General features: G+C 40.6%; 2 protein-coding genes across 5 annotated transcripts in view; one reads left to right on the top strand and one right to left on the bottom strand.

Moving 5' to 3' along the window:
- Nucleotides 1-4,905, top strand: part of LOC123767911 (epidermal retinol dehydrogenase 2) — a 28,850-nt gene extending 23,945 nt beyond the window's left edge. For all 4 annotated transcript variants that reach the window (XM_045758022.2, XM_045758021.2, XM_045758020.2 and 1 more), the window contains 3 exons: nt 480-597; nt 2,738-2,863; nt 3,691-4,905. In XM_045758022.2, coding sequence (XP_045613978.1) covers nt 480-597; nt 2,738-2,863; nt 3,691-3,763 — 317 coding nt within the window. In that variant the 3' untranslated portion in view covers nt 3,764-4,905. The remainder of the gene's footprint in view (nt 1-479; nt 598-2,737; nt 2,864-3,690) is intronic.
- A 2,404-nt stretch (nt 4,906-7,309) lies between these two features.
- On the bottom strand, nt 7,310-17,413 carry LOC138353538 (alpha-aspartyl dipeptidase-like). The gene is made up of 3 exons (XM_069306688.1): nt 17,221-17,413; nt 13,432-13,574; nt 7,310-10,487 (listed from the first exon to the last, which is right to left on the bottom strand). The coding sequence occupies exons 1-3, from the start codon at nt 17,320-17,322 to the stop codon at nt 10,430-10,432; spliced, it is 303 nt and encodes a 100-aa protein (XP_069162789.1). The 5' UTR covers nt 17,323-17,413; the 3' UTR covers nt 7,310-10,429.
- Between the last annotated feature and the right edge of the window lie 4,749 nt (nt 17,414-22,162).

Below are 22,162 nucleotides of genomic sequence, written 5' to 3'. Positions count from 1 at the left end.
TTTCACAAATGACGGCCTCTGAAACGCTATCACCTGCTAACTCCTTGCTGTGCATCCAAATTAATAACTGTTCAACATCCTCAAGTATTTATGTTCTATGTTTCGTGATTATTGATACGCCTTTTGCCACTTTAGCACTCATAATGTCCTTTTTCTTAGCAAGTATGGTGGATATCATTGACTGAGATTTGTTGTACAGTACTGTGGTATTGAAGAGACGGTCTCATTTTGTGTGGCCTTTGTGAGGATCCAGCAGATTTGGCTTTTCAGATAGACATTGTTCCACCCTTGGTGGGTGTGTGTGCACGTGTTCCTGATGCAAGAAAACATGTACGATGAAGTTACTTGGATGATAATAGTAAATATCTGTATTGGAAAGAATGGTTTATATGTCACTGTATATATGTGTAGTGGTTTGGTGATTGAAACATTTTACTTACATTCTATTCTTATATTAAAGTAAATATGCACTTTTCTAGGTTTGATGGATGGTCTGACAGAGGAGATGCGGTATGCCGGCAGGAATCCAGACATCAAGTTCACCGGTGTTTATCCATTTATTGTAGACACCGGTCTTGCTAAGAAACCACGTATTAGGTAAGAAACAAATCTGTACTATAAGAGAATGTGTGTGTCCAAAGTTGGAGGCTAGAGGATACTACTCACCCAAATTTGTAAGAGAAATGGTGTGGGGTACAGGACAGATGCAGGATATGTCTTTTTTTCATTCGGGAGTACGTTCCATTCGGGAGTAGGAGCATCCACCAACCATCCAGTGGTGGATGGTTGGTGTAGGCCTGAGTTAAATGCTTCAAGAAATATAGTGTGTAACCCAACACCCCCAAACAATTTTTCAAGGAATCTGAAATGAATCCAGGATGAAATTAAGAATGAGATTCTGTAAAGTGTGAAGTTACTGTGAAGTAACTGTCATTCACCTGCTTGATTTCTTAATAGTATATTTTCTGAGAAAAAGGGAATGAGGGGATTGGGTGAGGGAGGGATAGACTCATACAGTTGTTTGTCCTTAAAATTACATTTTCTGAGAGAAGGGGAAGAGGAAGGAAGTAGGAGAGGAGATGGAATGACAAAGGGGGGACTAAGGGGAAGGGGAGAGGTTGATGAGGGGACCAAGGGGATGGTCCCCTCATGAGGGGACCATGACCTCCCCTCCCAATGAGGAGAGATGGGAGGAGAGAGAGACTATTCTGGGCACCACTGGGTACCCCTCTAATATTTTCAATCAAAACAGTTGAGAGGCGGGCCAAAAGAGCCAGAACTCAACCCCCACAAGCACAGCTAGGTGAATACACACTACCAGCAAATTATGCCAGCAGACGACTCAAAATGCATCAGGATATACTATCCACAACTTTAATTTTAGGCACAATGTTGCTATTGTTATCAGCATCCTGGTCAGGAAATCCAGAATATGAATCATTTTGCACAACATTTATTTTCTATAGGAGAACGAGGCCATTCATGATGCACCAATGGCAATGTGCTGGGGGTATCTGTGACAGTGTAAACATCACCAACACCATTATGTTCATTGATACCTGAACACTACATAGTCTTTATTACTGTTAGGATGTTCTATAATACTATCATCACAAAATAATAGTATTTACTTATATATTTTGCCATTTATAAGTGATGCTGTGGCTGCAAGCTGAACAGCGGTGCTGTTAGCTCACATTGAATGTGCTAGCTCTGGTTACTCACTCAGTACTGAGGCCTCCACACCAAGGAATTGTGTCCACAATTTTTTTTTTTTCAAAATGGCATATGTTTACTGGAGGCCTGAGAAAGCCGATGTGAGCCTAGTAACCACAGGAGTTTTAAAATCTTACCATGTGCCCCAATTCTTCACCTGATGGGGGATGCACAGTCTGAGAATAATTAGCCACCTCATCATCTGATGGGATGCACAGCCAAAGGGTTAAAGTGTAAATCAAACGATTACATGCTAACAAACGCCCTGTATATTTTCATATACAATGCTGGTGAAACAGGCTTTAGCTGGAAATGTTTGCAGGATAACACTTTGACATCTAGGCTAGATAAGTGTTCCAGGCCAACATGGCAGCATCCAGCAAAGCTGTCGCAAACAACAAATAACATTGGTTGTGTGTAGTGTGTACAGTTAGGTTAAGTGTCAATGCAATGTCTTTAAATCTTAAATTTAGAATGCAACTAAAGTTGCACTGACTATAGTGTACATTAGTTTATGTATTCTGTGTTGTAGTACTCCGTATATAGTACTGCACAGTCAGTACAGTATTCTACTGTAAAATCCATCAAATTCATTTTGTACAGTACACACAGTATTGTATGGTATTCACAACAGGAAAATTCAAACAAGACATATTCCATTGTCAAGGTAAATAAAACTGATACAGTACTTATTGTAGAGAAACAGTATATTGTATTAACTATTTTTACATATATATAAAGTGATCACATCAAACAAATGCCTCCTGAAGACATCACTGGTAGCTGAATTGAGGTTGCACTGTACATATTGTTTTGAAATTTTAACTTGGTGGGACTGCAGTTACTTATTGGAGGAAACATAGCTGTACAAATTATGTACTGTATTTATCAACCTTTATTTCTATTTGATAAGTATGGCATGAGTGTGATACAGGCCTTAAATTAGTCAAAATTCTAAAACTCTGCAGATACAAATTATGATACATCAAGTTTTGTAAAATGTTTGCTTTTTTTCTTTTAGGTTTCCATCATTTAACCCCATCCTCACAGCAGAGTACTGTGCCACCAAGATAATTGAAGGTGTTCGCAGTGAAGAAGAGATTGTGTGCATCCCTTCCAAGGATTATTATGGACACATTCTTATGCAGTAAGGACCTGTGTAACTATAGTATTAGAATCCTAAAAAAACATTTACTAATACTGTAATTTGCCTGAACACTTTTATACATGTTATTAATTATGTTGATATGCAAGCTAGAACTTTTCCTTTTAGTAGTTATCTGTATCAATGTGCAGATTCTATATTTTTATTGAGCTGTCATATATGTGAAGCTTGAGAAATAATTTATGGAAGGTTTTGAGGATGATTGTCATCAGTAAATTTTCAATTGAGAAAGTAGAAGGAAAGAACCAAACACAGAAGGGCACAAATAAGGAAAATAAGAGACAAATATCAGGAATATTTTGAAAAAACATTTGAGGAAATTAAGGAAAAACAAAGCAGGGGTTGCTTTAGTGTGCTCGTGCAGGATTACCAACAGTTATTCTCGAGCAAATTCAATGGCAACTACAACCACCATCAGGTCGCCACAAGAGTTGTCACTGGTGTTAGTCACAGTTTATGCGCCTCAAATGCTCCTTCGTGTTGTCACTAAGTTTGTCATATAGGCTGGATAACCCAGTGGGATGGGTGGCAAAACGATTCCATTATGAAAAAAAGAGCTTTAAGACTTGTCTTGGATAGAAACTAGAGCTAATCAACAATTTTACATGTCGTTTATGCCAAGTGACCTCGTTTATTTCGGAAGCATTTTGACTGTAAACCAGTAATACAGGAAACTTCCTGTATTACTGGTTTACAGTCAAAATGCTTCTGAAATAAACTTTTTTATACTTTTAGATATGAATCATTGTGTCCTATTTGCTTTATCTTGAACATCTGTCAAACGTGTAAAATTATACTATTCTTTTCAGTTTGATTCCTCGACGAGTGCGAAGAGCATTTCTGGACTTCATGGATACAGGAGTGGACGAGGCTGACAAATAATCACAAAAATGTTTGCTTGCAGAATTAGTGGCCTCGATTAAAATAAATTTTCTTACTGTGCATCATCGTAAATCAGAGCAACTATGAGGTCACACGGTTACAGGTATCTCTTCCTTAACCTCCTCTCCTTTCCCAGCACCACCACCACCACAACAGGCAGCTATACACCACTAACTGGTGAGTGAACTGCTGGAAAATGAGGCAAGGGCTCTGAATTATATGTTACATTATTCCTAGTGCCATTATTCCAGGAGCAAAAAAATTTTTTAGGTTTGTGAACAAGGAAGACATTATGATGGAAAGGAGTGATAAGGGTGGTGAGATTAGCAAGGAAATAGGGATCAGAAATGTGACAAAAAATGTGATGCACGTCAAGGACAGTGAATACCCAATTAAGATAAACACAACTACATGGGAGTATTATGCTGTATGCCTTCAGCATAAGGCAGTTAAGGACACTGAAGTTGGAGTAGGAACAGCAACGTAGCACTTACACCAGTAAGTGAGGAAGTAGGATGAAGAGAGAGAATAATGCAGAGGAGATTCAGAGACTCAGACTGAAATGAAGAACTCTTGAAAATTTCTCTCGGAATAATGCAAGGAATATGCAGAACAGTGAAAACAGAGAAGATGCTTTCTTCTCACGACTTGATAATGGTCCAGGACAGACTGACTCTCTTCTCCATTTTCTGAGTTGTGGTTTGGTCAACATTTTTTCAGCCACATTATTGCAAGTCATTATCTGCACAAGATGAACAAGAATAGCTTCTTTAAAATAAGGCAAGACATAGAAACCCAAGGAAGTATTCGGTACAAGTGGTTAACAGTGGGAACACATTGATGATAAGGTGGATGCCATAGCATATTTGCTATTAAAGTTGTGTACTAACACAACCTGAAGGCCAAGAGATTGGAAAAGCTGGTACAAAACGAGCTAGGAAGCGAGGTGTGAAGAGTTTAACCTTGTGCTCCAAAGTTACGGATAGCAAGCCCTGATATTTCTTGTAGTTGTACAAGGAGTTTGTACAGATATCATTTATCTGTGATGTTTTGTTGCAATATTTATATATTTTAGCATTGCAAATCAAAAAAAAAAAAAAAAAAAAAGAGCTGTGACTATAATAAATGGAAAATGTATTAAATGCTTATTTATTAATATTACCATTCTTCATTTTAATGTTTATATGATAAGATCTTTTTTTTATGGTACATTACAAAAAGATGATTATACTGAATCAATAATAATTTCATATAGAGTATTTTTAAGTGTGGTAGGCAATTGCTGGTAGGTAGACTTGCTCTCACAAGTCAAGCCTGGCCCCGGGCCGGGCTTGACTTGTGAGCTTGGTCCAACAGGCTGTTGCTTGGAACGGCCTGTAGGCCCACATATCCACTACTGCCTGGTTGGTCTGGCACTTCCTGAAAAAACTATCCGGTTTATCTTGAAGACATCCACATTTGTTTAGCAATATTTCTTATACTCGCTGGGAGGATGTTGAGCAACCATTTACCTTTGGTGTTTTACATAGTGTTCTCTAATTGTGGTTATGGCACCTCTGCTCTTCACTGGTTCTGTTCTGCATTTCCTTCCATATGGACCTCCTCTTGAGTTCAGAGCTGGAGTGTTCTCAGTGCAGCTCGGCAGGGTGTGTGATAAGTCTTCTGTTCTATCTCATGGATTTTTACTAGAGGATAGGATTGTGGAATTTCCATTACTGTGCTTAAGAGTTTTCTCTCTCAACTTTATGAGTCAAGTAATCATGGACCTCCACCAAGTTTAGAGCTGGCCTGTGCTCGGTGTGGCTTGGCAGTGTGTGTACTTGCTGCTGACACTGTTGATCTAGTTTATGGATTTTCACTTGATAGAGAAAAGCTACAAGCTTGATAGTGATGGCTTGTAGTGAAATTTCCAGTCTTGGGACTTGTCGAGTGCTTTTCTTTTAACTTTCCAGCGGGAGTAGTGTTGGAACGCCTACCAAGCTCAGAGCTGACTGGTTCTCAGTTTGACTTAGCAGCATGTTAGGGTGTTGACTCCTGCTGCTGTTCAGAGCAGACCTGTGACTTGTATGGCTGGTTGGTCCCACTCTTACTTCTAATCCATAAATAGATCAGTAGTGTGAATAGTGGTAAAAATGTTCTATAATACTTTGAACAGTGTGTTTAGCATCTCTTGACATGCAATAGTGACCAAAGTTGAATGCAGACATTACTTTGAAGTAATAGTTCGACTGCAAGGGCTTTATCAAATTGGAGAGGTGAAGTCCGAGATTATGCCCAAAATGCTCTGTATATTAGTGGCTTTATATATTTTCCATATGTTCCTATGAATACTCTATTGCATTGTGTTTCAAGTATACTTTATACAGTGGGGCCTCGACTTACGATGGTAATCCATTCCTAGAGACGGATTGTAAATCGAAGCGATTTTTCCCATAAGAAACAAAGGGAATTGAATTAATCCGTTCCCCACCCTCCAAAATATTAACTAACAAATACATTTTATACTGAATACAATTTTGTTCTCTAACTACAATACAGTACATATGTTTATCTTACCTTTATGGAGGACTCTTGATGGAGTATGGAAGATGGTGATGAGGGGAGGTGTTACTGTTTGGAAGGGATGTCCCCTTCCATTATAACATCAGGCAGTGATGACTTTTCTGGCTTATGGGCTATTCATGCCCGTGCCACCTCTTGGGTGGCTTAATCTTTATCAATCAATCACTTCTCTGGGATACACTCTGGTATGTTTTGCCTGCATACCACTAGGACCTGCTTGCTGTCTTACTAAGAATCTGTCTAAAAACACTTCTTTTTTCCCTACATTTTAACACTTGTCTATAGTAAGACATCACATTGTCATTTAGAAGGTCAATGCAATGGCCTTCTACAGCTTTATCTGGGCGAGTTTTTTTTAACAAAACTTTGCAGTTCTACCCATACTTCACACATTTTCTTAATGAGGAAGGGATATCCTCTACTGCTTAAACTCTCAACTATTTTCTTAGGTTGAACCTTACCACTGACTTTCTTGGGACCCATGGTGTGATATATAATAATCAGTTTTATGTTCAAAAAGCAAAAATTCACCACAAAAATGGAATTTCTTATAGGCATGATCGTCACTAAGCAGGCAGCTCTAGTAAACTAAGGCAGGTCGGCCCGCATGACCGGAAACCACGCACTTGGTAGACCCAAACGTGTACCAACAAATATTGTTAGTCGAGTCACATTTTTCGATCAAATTTACATCGTAACTCGAAATTATCGTAAGTCGAGGTAACACTGTACATACATATAAATTATTATTATTACTGTATAGTGTATACACTGTACTAGATTTTTTAATTGGTTTAACTTACTGGGTCTAATTTAAAAGTACTCTCCTGTGTATATTTAAAAGTACAAATGTGTGAACTTTTTATGATTCATCTCATTCACATAAAAAGTTAACAATAATTCATAGATGAAATAAAACACCACAATGGAAAAAGATTATCACTGAATAACAAATGCTTGTGAGAAAAGGTTCTTTATACATGGTTCTCTTCTGACATGGTTTATTACTTCAACAAAATTAGTTTACTATACCATACAAGTCAAAATATTTGTACATTTTAATTTATAAAGAGTGCAATGTTGAAGGAATCTTCCTAACACAATTGACACAGCAATTCTATAACAACTATTATTAATATCACCAACAATAATAAAAGTTAACCGTAAATACTTTGATATAACCAGACTCAATATTGGTTGTACAGTACGTGTACACATACATATGATGAACTAGCTACTAAATATCTTAAAAAAAAATAGCAGTATAAAGTGAGGAAATTATATTTTTAGCTCCATCCATCTACTGGTTGGTTATGCTGCCTGGATTGCTAGCTGAGTAAAGTATGCTGCATGAATAAGTATACTGTATCTGTCTAAGGCAAAACACCAATTAAAGTAGTATTAAAAGTTAATTTGCTAGGCATAAACACTTCAAAATATAAAGAAGGCACCAAGCTTCAAGAAATGGAGCAAAAAGAAAAATACTGTACCAAGAAAGGATACCCCATCCACTTGGCACATGTTCCACACTTCACATACTGAAGCAGAATCACTTAATACCAACAATGACACTACAGTAATTTAGCCTCAAAGTAGTATTTCACTTCCTACAACCTAGTGTAAAGTGCACTATAAGTTTATTAAATTTGTTGTTTAAATATTTAAATAAAACTGATCTCATCTAAACTTGTTTCCTATTATTTCTTGTCTGTGGCTTACATTTCCTTCTTCCTCACACACCATGTCTGTCCTCCTTGGACCTCTCCTACCTTCAAATACCTGTACACTCTTAATGACTATCATCATCCTTTTGCTTAATAAGATTAAACCATCTCCATAAACTCTCCTTTGACTTATGATTTACTGATATTTGATCAAACTATCTTTCCATGACATTCATTAATTATTCAATCCTCCTAACACCACAAATCATCTCAAACTATCAACTTCTACATCTCCTAAGTCTTATACTTCATGCTCACGCCACACCAGTGTCTTGCATCTATACTACTCCTACATTAATCTCTCTCCTGATCTTATTCTCCCTAACCAGGGCCTTTATTTCACCCCACTTTCCTTCATTAACTATGTATCAATGTCTTGTGCACAAAATCCCTTTTTTTTCCAATTACAGAGCCTTGAACAAATCAACCAATGCCAGGATTTCATCGATTACTTTCAGATAGTTTTCTTCTCTATCACTTTTATCTACTTTAACTTTTAGCAGTCTTTCTTCACATACATCAACAAGTTTTTAACTAATCTACATATACTCATACAAAATAGCCCCATTTAAATGCAGATATTTTATACGGACACTAAGATAGAACTCTATCAACATCAAGGACCCAAGAATTTTTGGCACACTTCCTCTAAACATGGGCATAACAAAACAACCTCCACGTGTATTCAAAATAGAACTTGATAAACACCTCCAAAGGATACCTCATCAACCAGGCTGTGATTCACATTTTAGTCTGCGAGCAGCTGCGTCTAACAACCTGACTGGCCAAACCACCAACCCAGAGGCCTAGTCAAAGATTGGGCCATGGGGATTTTCAAAACCAACGCAAGGTACTGTAACTGCCTGGCAATATAATCATTGTGTCCTAAAACAACTGCATTATCTGCATAAATCACATTTGAAAAGCTCCATTTACTCCTTATCATCCACTAACTTGAGCTGTGGTGGATACGTGGGCCTGCAGGCCACTCCAAGATACAACCTGTTGGACCAAGTTATCACAAGTCAAGCCTGGCCTCGGGCCAGGCTTGAGTAGTAGCAGAACTCCCAGAACCCTATCAAGCAGGTAACTTAACACCCTTTTCTAATGTTCACCCCCCTCCCTGACCTCCATCATGACCCTCATCCATAAATACAACTATGGGAACAACACAACCCCGGCTCACTCCTACAATAATATCTAATCACTCGCATTACACCACTGACACGCTCACATGTTCTCCAGATGATCCTCGGTTTATGTGAATACATTCTTGCAAAAAGCATACAAATATGAACACACACAAATGAAACTTTATAGTATAGGAACAAATTAGGGATACATATTGGAGACCTCCAGAAGTCCAATGCTTCCACTGTACTCAACAACATATCTTTTAAAACAAATATTAAATGTTTCCTCTAATTTTAAACCACAGGTTTGCCACATAATGATGCCCACTATGTTTAGAATATGCAATGATGCATAAATATAATCAAAAGAACCTCTTAAAACACAGTGAAGCTGGGGTGTTGTGGCCCGACCCACTGCCTAGAATGTGAGACCAGAAGATTAGTGTGAATGATACATGATATTATGCAATAATCCAGTCTCAACCTGTGTAATTCCAAAATTCAATCATGTACTTCCTATTAACTTTGTCACATGTTTTCTCAAAGTCCAAAAATACCATACAGAGTATGCCTTATACTGTACATGTGTATGCTTTTCCTACTACAGTACAGGTAGTCATTGATTTGCAAGGTTTTCGAGTGTGTGAATTCAATGGTATATGGATAAGGACTTTTAAACCAAATTTTGAAGTGCTGGGGGAGTTTCAATAGTACTTAGATTGGGCTTGCATTAGCTATGCTAATTTGCATGTATATCACATTCTTGGTAGTTTGTCAGCATACTCCACATTCTTTTGTTTCACAAATTTTTGGATTATATTCTTGCATATTTTTACATCCCAAGCTTTCTCGACTGTCATTATGTTGTATTTGTTGCAGGAAAGCAGAGGTCATTGCATATTAATGTTTAAATAAGGTATTTTATTGAATAGAATGAAAATTTTACTTTTACATGTTTCTGGAACATAGGCCTATTTTTCCCATAATTGTTCCATATACCTGAAAGTCTGAGTTCCACGGTTTTACATGGACGAAACTTGTGTGCAAATCTAGAACTGCCTACAATTATCTGTGTGCAAGTATCTGATCCACACCTCCCACTAAAGAACCCACCTTGTTTTCCCCTGCATACTGTAGTTATTTACTGTTAAAAAACAATTACCTGTATACTGCACTTATTATAAAAAAATTACACTGATCAGAAACATTTACTTTAGACATCACCTTGTAACAATTTTTTTCTGATGTTAATTCAACAGGAACGAGAAGTCTGTACCAAGTGGAAATTCTTCGGGCAGCTTCCCACTGAAAAAGAAAGATTAAGCTACATGTTTATTCTGAGCTGTATACTGCATATTTTAATCCATAAATTGTCCCAGCACTTAACCTTTTCTTGGGGAGCCCCTTTCATGGCTCCCTGTAGCAATCTTGCTGATATTCCTCCATTCTACAAGTCACATCAGTTACACAAGTTGTGTTTGGCCTACCAGGGTCCAGAGCCAGAACCTGGCCCCTCCCCCTCACACGAGGTACAAAGAGCAAATGACATTTCACCATATCACCAGGAAAGCATCCAGAAAGTCAGCAAAGCCTTGAAGGCAACTGCTGGGTTACAAGACTAAGAGCCAAGAAGCTGCCAAATAATTCCCAAACCAATTCTAAATAAACAAAATGTAACACATAAAACTAGCTAGAATACATTAGTACTGAATTCTGCCACCAAGTGACCTGGAACAGAGTTCAGTGTCAGCTATCAAATCACCTCGTATGTAGGTAGTCCATTATTGCCCACTCGTGATTCGGCTTGGTTTTTAACCCCTTTTATCTGCATTCCCTTCTTTCCCTCTCCTTTTCCCATTTCCTGAGAATGTTGTTGTAGTCTTTCAATGGCAGCTATGACCTGCCATCTGATTCCCAATTTCTGGCTACTTGAGGTTCTGTTCCTCATGCTTGGAGGTGGTCTGGTAGGGTTGGGGGGGCCATGCTTGCTGTTGGTCAGGGTTGACCCCTCCGGGGTGCCAGTTTCTCATGCTGTTGCAGTTACTGACTTACTATGCCCCTCACAGTTGAGGGGGGGCTCCTTTTTCTGCTCCTCGGTGCAGCTCTTTTGCGTCACAGAAAGATGGCGTTTCTCATAGTTTGAGTTGGCCCTTTTGCAGTTCAGCCCCTCTGATAATGCTGTAGGGAATTGACTCACTCGCTTTGCAGACTCCTGGTCCCCATGATTCATAGGTGTTTCAGGTTGTATTCCTCAACCTGCAGTGGAGTTGGTTGGTTCTGCCTAAATTTTTTGGATCAAGGCTGGTGGATCAGCTTTTTTTCCCACTGCTGTGTCAGGTCATTGTGATGTGGTTAAACATAGGCGTGGTTGAGCCAACCTCTTCCCTTCTTTGGGTGTCCCGTTTGTTCCCGGTCCCCAAGAGGAACTCTTCGGACCTGCGGTTCATACTCGATCTTTCAGGCCTGAACAGCTTCATTCCCTTTCCGACCTACCACATGACCACTGATAGTTTGTCAATGTCCAAGTTCATCTTTGGTCCTGTGTTTCCCTGCTATTTGTCTTTACTTGGACTTGGTGCCAGATGTTTCTCCTCCTCTCTGGCAAGTCCCTCCATTTTTCTCTATGGTTATTTAGCTATAGGGAGCCGCCACCAGGAGCCTCTCCCAGAAACCCAGCATTGAATGTAATGAAAGGTTTTTTCTAGTAGAACCCTGATGACTCCCTGTCTTCCTTCCATGATCATTGCAGTGTTCTATCTGCTCCAGAACCGATTTGATATCTGACGCTGAACTGAGGTCAGGGCAAAAGCTTATTTAATGCACAGATATATAACTTTGCTTAACTCACCAGGCCCCTTGCAACCCCCCCATAGTTATTTTGTTACTTACTCTGCCGGTCTTGGCAGAGGCCTACAACCTCTAATGCACGTACAAGGTTTATTATTTACCTTAACACAAGAGTAATGTAGTGAAATATATATTATTCAAAATAAATATAAATATAATATTATATAACATTCAAGCACAATTAGGCAAGTACATATCCATCCTAACCAATGTCCAACACTAAATTAAAAATAATAATAATAAATCATAAAATAAATTTATGCAGTTACTGTATTTGTTTTGTCTACTGCATACAATAAGGCAATTGTTGGTGAATAATTCGGTGTCTAAATTATGAAAGGATGAATAAGTATATGAAAATTATTCAGAGCACACACAACAATGACCAAGATCTGTACACCAAATGTCTACCCATCATAATATTCACTACAAAATTTATTATGCAGTCACAATAGGATGGAGCAATCACTGGCAAACAATTTTGTAGCAAAATTATATCTACATGATCATTACTGGTCTCTCAGATGTAGAACGGTTTATGAAGAATTTTGTTCTCAACCATTATTTAATATACGGTATTTGAAGGCCCAGTACACTGGGTAAAATCAGGCTCATTAAATATTTTCTACAAATTGTTTTTTCTGAACTTGTGCACACCTCAAATTGCTTTGCTAACGCACCATAACATCATGTGAGAGCAAATACCAAGGAAAGGAGTGCACACTGAAGGATTCAACCGTTCAGGTTTACTATCAACTTATGGGAAAAATTTATTTATTATAATTATGAACACACTGAAAAAAGTTAATACAAAAAATGGGCAAACTCCTGTCTACTTGTTGACTAATGACATATGGAAGATTAATTTTAAAATTTCACAATGCAAGTTTATGTGTGATATCACCTTATTTATAATTGACATTGATATAGTGCTGAATGTGCACAACAAAGAAATGTATGCACAACACCCCCTGCTAAGATAGAAGCCCAGACTCTGCCAGGTTAAGGTTTTCTTATACTGTACGTACATCCTGGTTGGCTTTATACTTTACCCCATTAATATGTACCTACACCTCTTCCTGCTCTTACTGTCATCAAGATTACGTTAAATATCCCAGATATCAACCGAAGCCAGACTGGGTGCCTCCCACTACTCTTCCCATCACTTCAGCTACTCTTGCCACATATAATTTTGCCCATACATTATTTTGCCCGAAATGCTATGCGTGCTAGTGGCTTTACAAGATTGTAAAATCAACATCATTCCTTTGTTCTCTCTTAACCCCCAATGTACCTTCTTGTATATAAATAAATAAATAACCACTACTTATCTTTATATACCCTTCTTAATAAATGGCACATCTCTCCCCCCACATAAATAAATAAGTGGCAGCTTGCTTACGGTCTAAAAAGTCGAGCTGGGTGCAAACCCTTGAGAAGAGCTGCCTGTTCCGTCACGTGCAGTAGCGATCCTTCACGCAAGCCAAGTACTGGTGGTGTGTCTGGTACCTCATGGTACTGGTTGATTCTTTCTTCTCGAGTCTCCTGAAATACATATTAAGAGTACAGTGTGGTAATATTATATTGTATAGAGAAGTACAACCTCTGGTTATGTTTGTAGAAACCCTAAACCTCAAAGAAGAGAATGTGCAGCATCTAGGGAAGCCTTGCAAGGTTCCCACATGTGCTTGCATGTCATTTTCTCCTACTACTCATTTTATTTAAGTATTCATCTGATTTAAAGACCTCTGCTTTTCCGTCCCACTGGATTTAACAGCTGGGTTTGAGACCAGTATTTGGGTCCTCATTTACAGACTCAAATCCAGGAAAGGCAGATTATGATTACCATTGAATTTACAGAGCCTGCCAGTAAGTAAACAGGCAGTCATCATTGGCTTCTTGTGGCACAACTACACCCTTCCTAGACTGATGCTTTCCACAGTGTTTCACCCCCCCCCCCCTGGAGTGACTGTGGGAATGTACCAGTGTTTCTCCTGGAGTGACTGTGGGAATGTAACAGTGTTTCCCCTGGAGTGACTGTGGGAATGTACCAGTGTTTCCCCCCTAGAGTGATTGTGGGAATGTACCAGTGTTTCCCCCCCTGGAGTGACTGTGGGAATGTACCAGTGTTTCCCCTGGAGTGACTGTGGGAATGTACCAGTGTTTCCCCTGGAGTGACTGTGGGAATGTACCAGTGTTTTCCCTGGAGTGATTGTGGGAATATACCAGTGTTTCCCCTGGAATGACTGTACTCACCTAGTTGTGTTTGTGTCGGTCGAGTTTTGGCTCTTTAGTCCTGCCTCTCAACTGTCAATCAACTGGTGTACAGATTCTGGAGCCTACTGGGCTCTATCAAATCTATATTTGAAATTGTGTATGGAGTCAGCCTCCACCACATTACTGCCTAATGCATTCCATTTGTTAACCACTCTGACACTGAAAAAATATATATATAATGTCTCTGTGGCTCATTTGGGTATGTACCAAGTTTCCACCTTGTCCCCTTGTTCGTGTTCCACCCATGCTAAATAGTTTGTCTTTGTCCACCCTGTTAATTCTCCTGAGAATTTTGTAGGTGGTTATCATGTCTCTCCTTACTCTTCTGTTTTCCAGGGATGTGAGGTTTAGCTCCTGTAGACTTTCCTCATAGCTCATATCTTTCAGTTCTGGGACTAGTCTGGTGACATATCTCTGAATCTTCTCTAACATTGTCTTGTGTTTAACTAGGTATGGACTCCAGGCTGGAGCTGCATACTCTAGGATTGGTCTGACATAAGTGGTATACAAGGTCCTGGACAATTCCTTACACAAGTTTCTAAAGGCAGTTCTTATGTTGGCCAGTCTAGCCTATGCCACTGATGATATCCTTTTGACTGTGGGAATGTACCAGTGTTCTCCTGGGGTGACTGTGGAAATGTACCAGTCTTTCCCTGCAGCTGTGTGTGAAAGGGATGAGTGTCTATGCATGAGGGAGTGAGAGGAAGTTATATCATCATTTTGATTAAAAAAAAAAAGTTCTTCGGGGAGCCGAGAATTACTCAAAATATTACAGACATTTAACAACTTCGGATCTGTTTTAGGGAGTAGGTGGGTAATACCCCACATAGGTCATTAAATTGACAGGATACTGCTGTACAATATAATTGTATGTTAATCCAGTCACTTTCATCTAATAGTTTCTTTTTTTAATTTAGCAGACATACAGTATAGTACAGCACAGTACCTTTGTAATTCCAAAGATCACTTACTACATTTTTGTAGATTTAATTACAGTACTTTGCACAAACACTGTACAAAATAATATTTCACCACTCATTTTTCTTATTATTCACTTAAAAATATTGTTCTTGTGAAAATTAAAGAGAATATAATTTCACTTGACATTACTTATTCCCCCTGGCTGCATTCACTGAAACTACACGAAGATAAATTTTCATTTTACTTTACAATGGTTTTCAGTGAACTCTGCTTCCTTCCTCCATCTTTTATTGTTTCAAGTACTTATTGCATTCTTTATTAGTCTTTTACCGCTTATATTAAATCGCTAATGGCAACCTTCATTCTTTCTATATATGTACTGTAATCTAGTCAATGCAATCAAGTAAAAATAACTTCATTAGTATTGTGGCAATATGAATATACAGTAGTTGATTTTTTTCCAGTAAATACACCTACAGTCTTTTGCTTTTAGCACTGCAGGGTGTCAAGATATTTAATAAGTAAACTGCTTTGCAAATATGTTACAGTATTTTACCTGTGCCCTGATCCTAGTCTCCATTCGTGCCGTTCTGAAGGTTAACTGTTGTCATTGGGAAGGTTGGACCACGGTACAGTAGTAGCAATGGCTCAGACCACAACATTAATTCCTTAAGTATTTGTCCTACTTTCACAACCGACATTAGCAGCATCCATGTATCATCTTCATTCTCTCCTGTATGGGACATCTGCCATGTACAGTACACTATTTTTCAATATAAATTACTTTTCAAAAAAGTAACAATAGATTATGATGATGATACACTGAAAAGAATACAATATAAATCTACATGAATCTACACAGGAAAAGTCTTGCATTATGCAACACTACAGGGTATATAAATTAACAGAATAGCCATAGGATATCAGAGTGATAAGACAACTGAGGAGAAATTCATCACATGAATTTATGAACGCTGACAAAATGGTGGGAGCAACAATCGTGGAATGTGCAGAGGTAGACTAATCAAGGAAACTGGAAGGAGCAAACCATTAAGCAGCATTTGGATGCAGTCAGCAATGGTATGGCATCATCTGTGCAGAGGAGCGTCCAATAAATTTTCACCGATAGCCTCTGAAAGAACAATGTCCTGGGGCCAGATTCACGAAGCAGTTACGCAAGTACTTACAAACGTGTACATCTTTCCTCAATCTTTGACAGCTTTGGTTACATTTATTAAGCAGTTTATAAGTACAAAAACTTCCCAGTCAACTGTTGTTATTGTTATAAACAGCCTCCTGGTGCTTCGGAGCTCATTAACTGTTTAATAATTGTAAACAAAGCCGTCAAAGATTGAGAAAAGATGTACAGGTTCGTAAGTGCTTGCATAACTGCTTCGTGAATCTGGCCCCTGATGGACAAGTGATAGCCTCTGAAAGAAGGATGTCAGTGTATCAGAGTACATCTGTTGACCATGGCAGGCACTGTATGTGGCATATGAGCTTGGTCAGTGACAAGCAGCCAGCTGTCCTAAAACCTATGGTAGGAGGTTTACCTAAAAACCTAAAAAACCTAAACCTAAAACCTGGGTAGCCTCGGCATTGTTGAGGGCAGGCTTCGGTGCATTAGACTGCTCTGTCTGCAAGAGTTCTCTTAAGGGTGTCCTTAGAAAGGAGTGGCATGACATGGATAAGTAATTATCAGAAGGAGGCACCAAGCCGATGACATGGGATACTAAGCAGTAATTTTGGTAACTGTGCTGCAAGCAACAGATGGCTTCAGCTTGCAGGGGGTGGGGGTCTGTGGTGGTTAAGCTGTATGGAAGAAGAACCCTTGTGTTCAGGAACAAAATGGTAAACATACACAAGAATACAGGTCTGGTGCAATGCTGGGTGTATCATCTATTGGGTTCCCAAAATCAGGACACTGAAAGCTGCACAAGCAGGCACAAACAATTACAAACATTCTTGGGCTTTGATAGAATACAGTACCTACCCCTTTATGTTTGCTTGATGGATCTGCATCAATGTAGTGAGGGTTGATGTTGAATGGCACTAGAGCCAGAGCACTGAAGCTTGGAGGGTAGATGATGGGCATGTCATTGGTAGTGTTGATGCTTACTGTTGCCACATTGGTGCCAGCACTACTCCCAATATAAGGAATTCCATCCTGAAAGAAAGTTGTTTTTACGCCATGTTGAAATAAATGACAAGTTATACATATATACCTGTAGTTCACCACCGAGGCCACGTTTTGATCAAGTACTCTACGTGCTGTTATGACGCCACGTGTTCTTACTACACTAAGGGCTATATAATAAACCTAGCTGAGCACTTTCACTTGACACTTAAGTTAAAATGAGCCTACACTAATTTTCCTTGCCCGAGTCCTAAAGATGATCGCTGTGCCATCTAGTATAATACTAGCTAAACATCTATTATACTAGGTTAGTATTAGTGTCGAACCTTCATATATTCACTGACAACTGCAAGTATCATAGCAATCATGACATGGTATACAAATGACCATTTAGCCAGGCCTCCCCTTGCAAGTACACTGTCAAACTTGCAGTACTTATAACAGCTGGTCGAGCTTAGACATGAAGGTCCATACTTCCTAATGCTTGCCTCAGCCAGAAGACAAATCTTGCACTAAGCCCAATGATCAGTATCATCAGCATCAAAATGTATTCTAATAAGGCTTACAAGGACATACAGCAAATCCCTTCATTAAGGTATATAAATGAGGAAAGTAATTTAGGGTTATAAACACAGCAGGTTATTCTTTAAAATAATAAGAATACTCTACATTACTTACATATAAACAAGGGATATTCTTTACACAAACTATAAAAGGTTAGTGTCAAGAGGGAGAGCACCAGTCAATATCCAGGGGGGGGGGGGGGCAAAGTCAGTGTCCATGGGAAGGGGGGCCAACATCAGTGTCCAGGGGGGCCAAGGTCAGTGTCCAGGGGGGGCCAAGGTCAGTGTCCAGGGGGGGGCCAAGGTCAGTGTCCAGGGGGGGCCAAGGTCAGTGTCCAGGGGGGGGCCAAGGTCAGTGTCCAGGGGGGGGGGGGCCAAGGTCAGTGTCCAGAGGGGGCCAAGGTCAGTGTCCAGGGGTGGGCCAAGGTCAGTGTCCAGGGGGGGGGGCCAAGGTCAGTGTCCAGGGGGGGGCCAAGGTCAGTGTCCAGGGGGGGGGCCAAGGTCAGTGTCCAGGGGGGGGCCAAGGTCAGTGTTTCCAGGGGGGGCCAGGTCCAGTGTCCAGGGGGGGGCCAAGTCAGTGTCCAGGGGGGGCCAAGGTCAGTGTCCAGGGGGGGCCAAGGTCAGTGTCCAGGGGTGGGCCAAGGTCAGTGTCCAGGGGTGGGCCAAGGTCAGTGTCCAGGGGGGGCCAAGGTCAGTGTCCAGGGGGGGCCAAGGTCAGTGTCCAGGGGGGGCCAAGGTCAGTGTCCAGGGGGGGCCAATGTCCAGTGTACCAGGGGGGGCCAAGGTCAGTGTCCAGGGGGGGCCAAGGTTCAGTGTCCCAGGGGGGCCAAGGCAGTGTCCAGGGGTGGGCCAAGGTCAGTGTCCAGGGGTGGGCCAAGGTCAGTGTCCAGGGGGGGCCAAGGTCAGTGTCCAGGGGGGGCCAAGGTCAGTGTCCAGGGGGGGCCAAGGTCAGTGTCCAGGGGGGCCAAGGTCAGTGTCCAGGGGGGCCAAGGTCAGTGTCCAGGGGGGGCCAAGGTCAGTGTCCAGGGGGGGCCAAGGTCAGTGTCCAGGGGGGGCCAAGGTCAGTGTCCAGGGGGGGCCAAGGTCAGTGTCCAGGGGGGGCCAAGGTCAGTGTCCAGGGGGGGCCAAGGTCAGTGTCCGGGGGGGTCAGTGTCCAGGGGGGGCCAAGGTCAGTGTCCAGGGGGGGCCAAGGTCAGTGTCCAGGGGGGGCCAAGGTCAGTGTCCAAGGAATAAAATTCAAAACAGCATTGCTAAGAGTCCTACAATTATTTCCATTATAGCTTACGTGACTACCTGTCCAATCACAGTCTTGAGGAACCCTCTCGTCATAACTCCACAGATACTGTATATTGTAAAGAAGGAAAAGGTATTTCTGTTTATAATTTATATCTGACCTCCTTTCTCAACTCTCAAACCTAATAATGCACCTCAATAGTTGCAAAGATATCAAACAATGGAGAAATTTGGATTCTCATTCTCACACACACAAACACACACATACTTACAGGCCAGTTTCCTTAACTTGTATACCATGCAAGGTGCTGGAGAAGATCGTGAGGAAAAGGCTCGTAGAGCATCTGGAGGGAAATAACTTTGTAACGCACCACCAACATGGGTTCAGAGATGGTAAATCGTGCCTCACAGGTTTAATAGAATTTTATGACCAGGCAAGGAAAATTAGGCAGGAAAGAGAAGGGTGGGCCGACTGCATTTTCCTGGATTGCCAAAAAGCCTTTGACACAGTACCCCATAAAAGGCTGTTAAAAAAGTTGGAGCAACAGGCAGGAGTAAAAGGGAAGGTGCTCCAGTGGATAAGGGAGTACTTAAGCAACAGGAAACAGCGAGTAACGGTGAGGGGGTAGACATCAGAGTGGCGAGATGTCACCAGCGGAGTCCCACAGGGCTCAGTACTTGGACCCATCCTGTTTCTAATATATGTGAACGATCTTCCAGAGGGTATAGACTCATTCCTCTCGATGTTTGCTGATGATGCAAAAATTATGAGAAGAATCAAAACGGATGAAGATAGACAGAGACTACAGGATGACCTGGATAAACTGGAGGAATGGTCTAGAAAATGGCTGCTAAAGTTCAACTCGGGAAAGTGTAAGGTGATGAAATTAGGCGAAGGGAGCAGGAGGCTGAACACAAGGTATCATCTGGGAGGGGAAATCCTGAAAGAGTCAAATAGAGAGAAGGATCTGGGGGTTGATATCACACCGAACCTGTCTCCAGAGGCCCACATCAAAAGAATATCATCAGCGGCATATGCTAGACTGGCCAACATAAGAACTGCCTTCGGAAACTTGTGTAAGGAATCTTTCAGAACCCTGTATACCACTTATGTAAGACCAATCCTGGAGTATGCAGCTCCAGCCTGGAGTCCATACCTAGTTAAACACAAGACAAAGTTAGAGAAGATTCAGCGGTATGCCACCAGGCTCGTCCCGGAACTGAGAGGATTGAGCTACGAGGAAAGGCTAAAGGAGCTGAACCTCACATCCCTGGAAAACAGAAGAGTAAGGGGAGACATGATAACCACCTACAAAATTCTCAGGGGAATTGACAGGGTGGACAAAGACAAACTCTTCAGCACGGGTGGGACACGAACAAGGGGACACAGGTGGAAACTTAGTACCCAGATGAGCCACAGAGACGTTAGAAAGAATTTTTTCAGTGTCAGAGTAGTTAATAAATGGAATGCACTAGGAAGTGATGTGGTGGAGGCTGACTCCATACACAGTTTCAAATGTAGATATGATAGAGCCCAGTAGGCTCAGGAATCTGTACACCAGTTGATTGACAGTTGAGAGGCGGGACCAAAGAGCCAAAGCTCAACCCCCGCAGGCACAATTAGGTGAGTACAATTAGGTGAGTACACACACACAATTGGTAAAATTAGAGACTATAGTGAACTCTCATGTAGAAATAATTAGTAAATTGAAAGAAAGCAATGACCATTTGAATAGCAAAGTTTTATGTCTTGAGGATATAGTGAAAGACTTGTGCAAGGATAAGAATCAATTGGAAACAAATTGCAAAGCTATGGAAGAAGAAAATAAACTCTTCAAAATAGCTATGGAAGAAGTTAAAGTAAATTTAAACATAAATGACTACAATAGGTTAAGTAAGGAAATTCAACAGGAGAAACAGCTTTTGTCAGCACAGATGGAGGAAGTTACACAGGGAATAGAACAGTGTAAGAAAGATATGCAACTCACCTATGCACAAGGGCCAAGGAGAAGGAAAAAATTGAAGAAGCAGTAAAGGAAGCCAAACACTGCAGCAACCAGGATAAAACAAACATTAGGCTGGAAGTGAGAAAGGAATTGGCATCTAACCCAAAGTAGGTGCAAAACACAGCTGATCGGAGTAAGTCCCTGATAATTTTTGGATGTAAAGAAAAGAAGATAACATCTAGGTCAGAAAGAGCTGTAGAAGAAGCGAAAGTAGTAGATAAAATTGTTGGCCTCGTACAAGGTCTTACTACCATGGAGAATGTGTGCAACTACAGGAGAATAGGCAAATACGTAAAAGGGAAAGATTGACCTTTGAGGATCACCCTAAACGGTGCCAAACAGATGGAAGAAGTACTCAGGAATGCTAGAAAATTACAAAGTGATGAGGATGGGAAAGTGTGGTCGTTAAGACAAGATCTTTCGAAAGAAGACAGAGAAGAAGCTGAAACTGAACCTCGCCGAGGCAAAAAGTTTAAATGAGAGCAGGAATGAGGAAGAAATCAATTCTTTTTTCTACAAAGTGATAGGGCTAGGCAGACCAGTAAAAGTGGTACATAAAGGCAAACCAACAAAATCAATAGAGAGAGGGGGAGTGAAGAATAAGGAGAGGGGTAACAAGTTCCTGAAGATTGCATACATCAACATAGATGGAGTGAGATCAAAGATACTGGAGTTAAGTGATGTAATACAGCTGCAGAGACCAGACATTGTTGCACTCATAGAGACAAAACTTGAAGATTTTATTTTAAATGAGGTTATATTCCCAAGGGGCTACTCAATTTGGAGACAGGACAGAAAAACTAGGAAAGGCGGTGGCGTTGCTGTGGTGGTGGCGCAACAAGAAGTTGACATAATAGCACTAGAGATCTGCCATGAGGATGATAAACTACTGATCATAAATGCATATAGTCCACCGCCAAGCAGCACATGGTCAAAGGAGGAGCTAGATAGTAAACACGAAGGTCTTATAACAATAATGAGAGAGATTATAGCGAG

Source organism: Procambarus clarkii, chromosome 58, assembly GCF_040958095.1.
Source record: "Procambarus clarkii isolate CNS0578487 chromosome 58, FALCON_Pclarkii_2.0, whole genome shotgun sequence".
NCBI classification, from domain to species: domain Eukaryota; kingdom Metazoa; phylum Arthropoda; class Malacostraca; order Decapoda; family Cambaridae; genus Procambarus; species Procambarus clarkii.
This window is presented reverse-complemented; position numbering and strand designations above follow the sequence as displayed.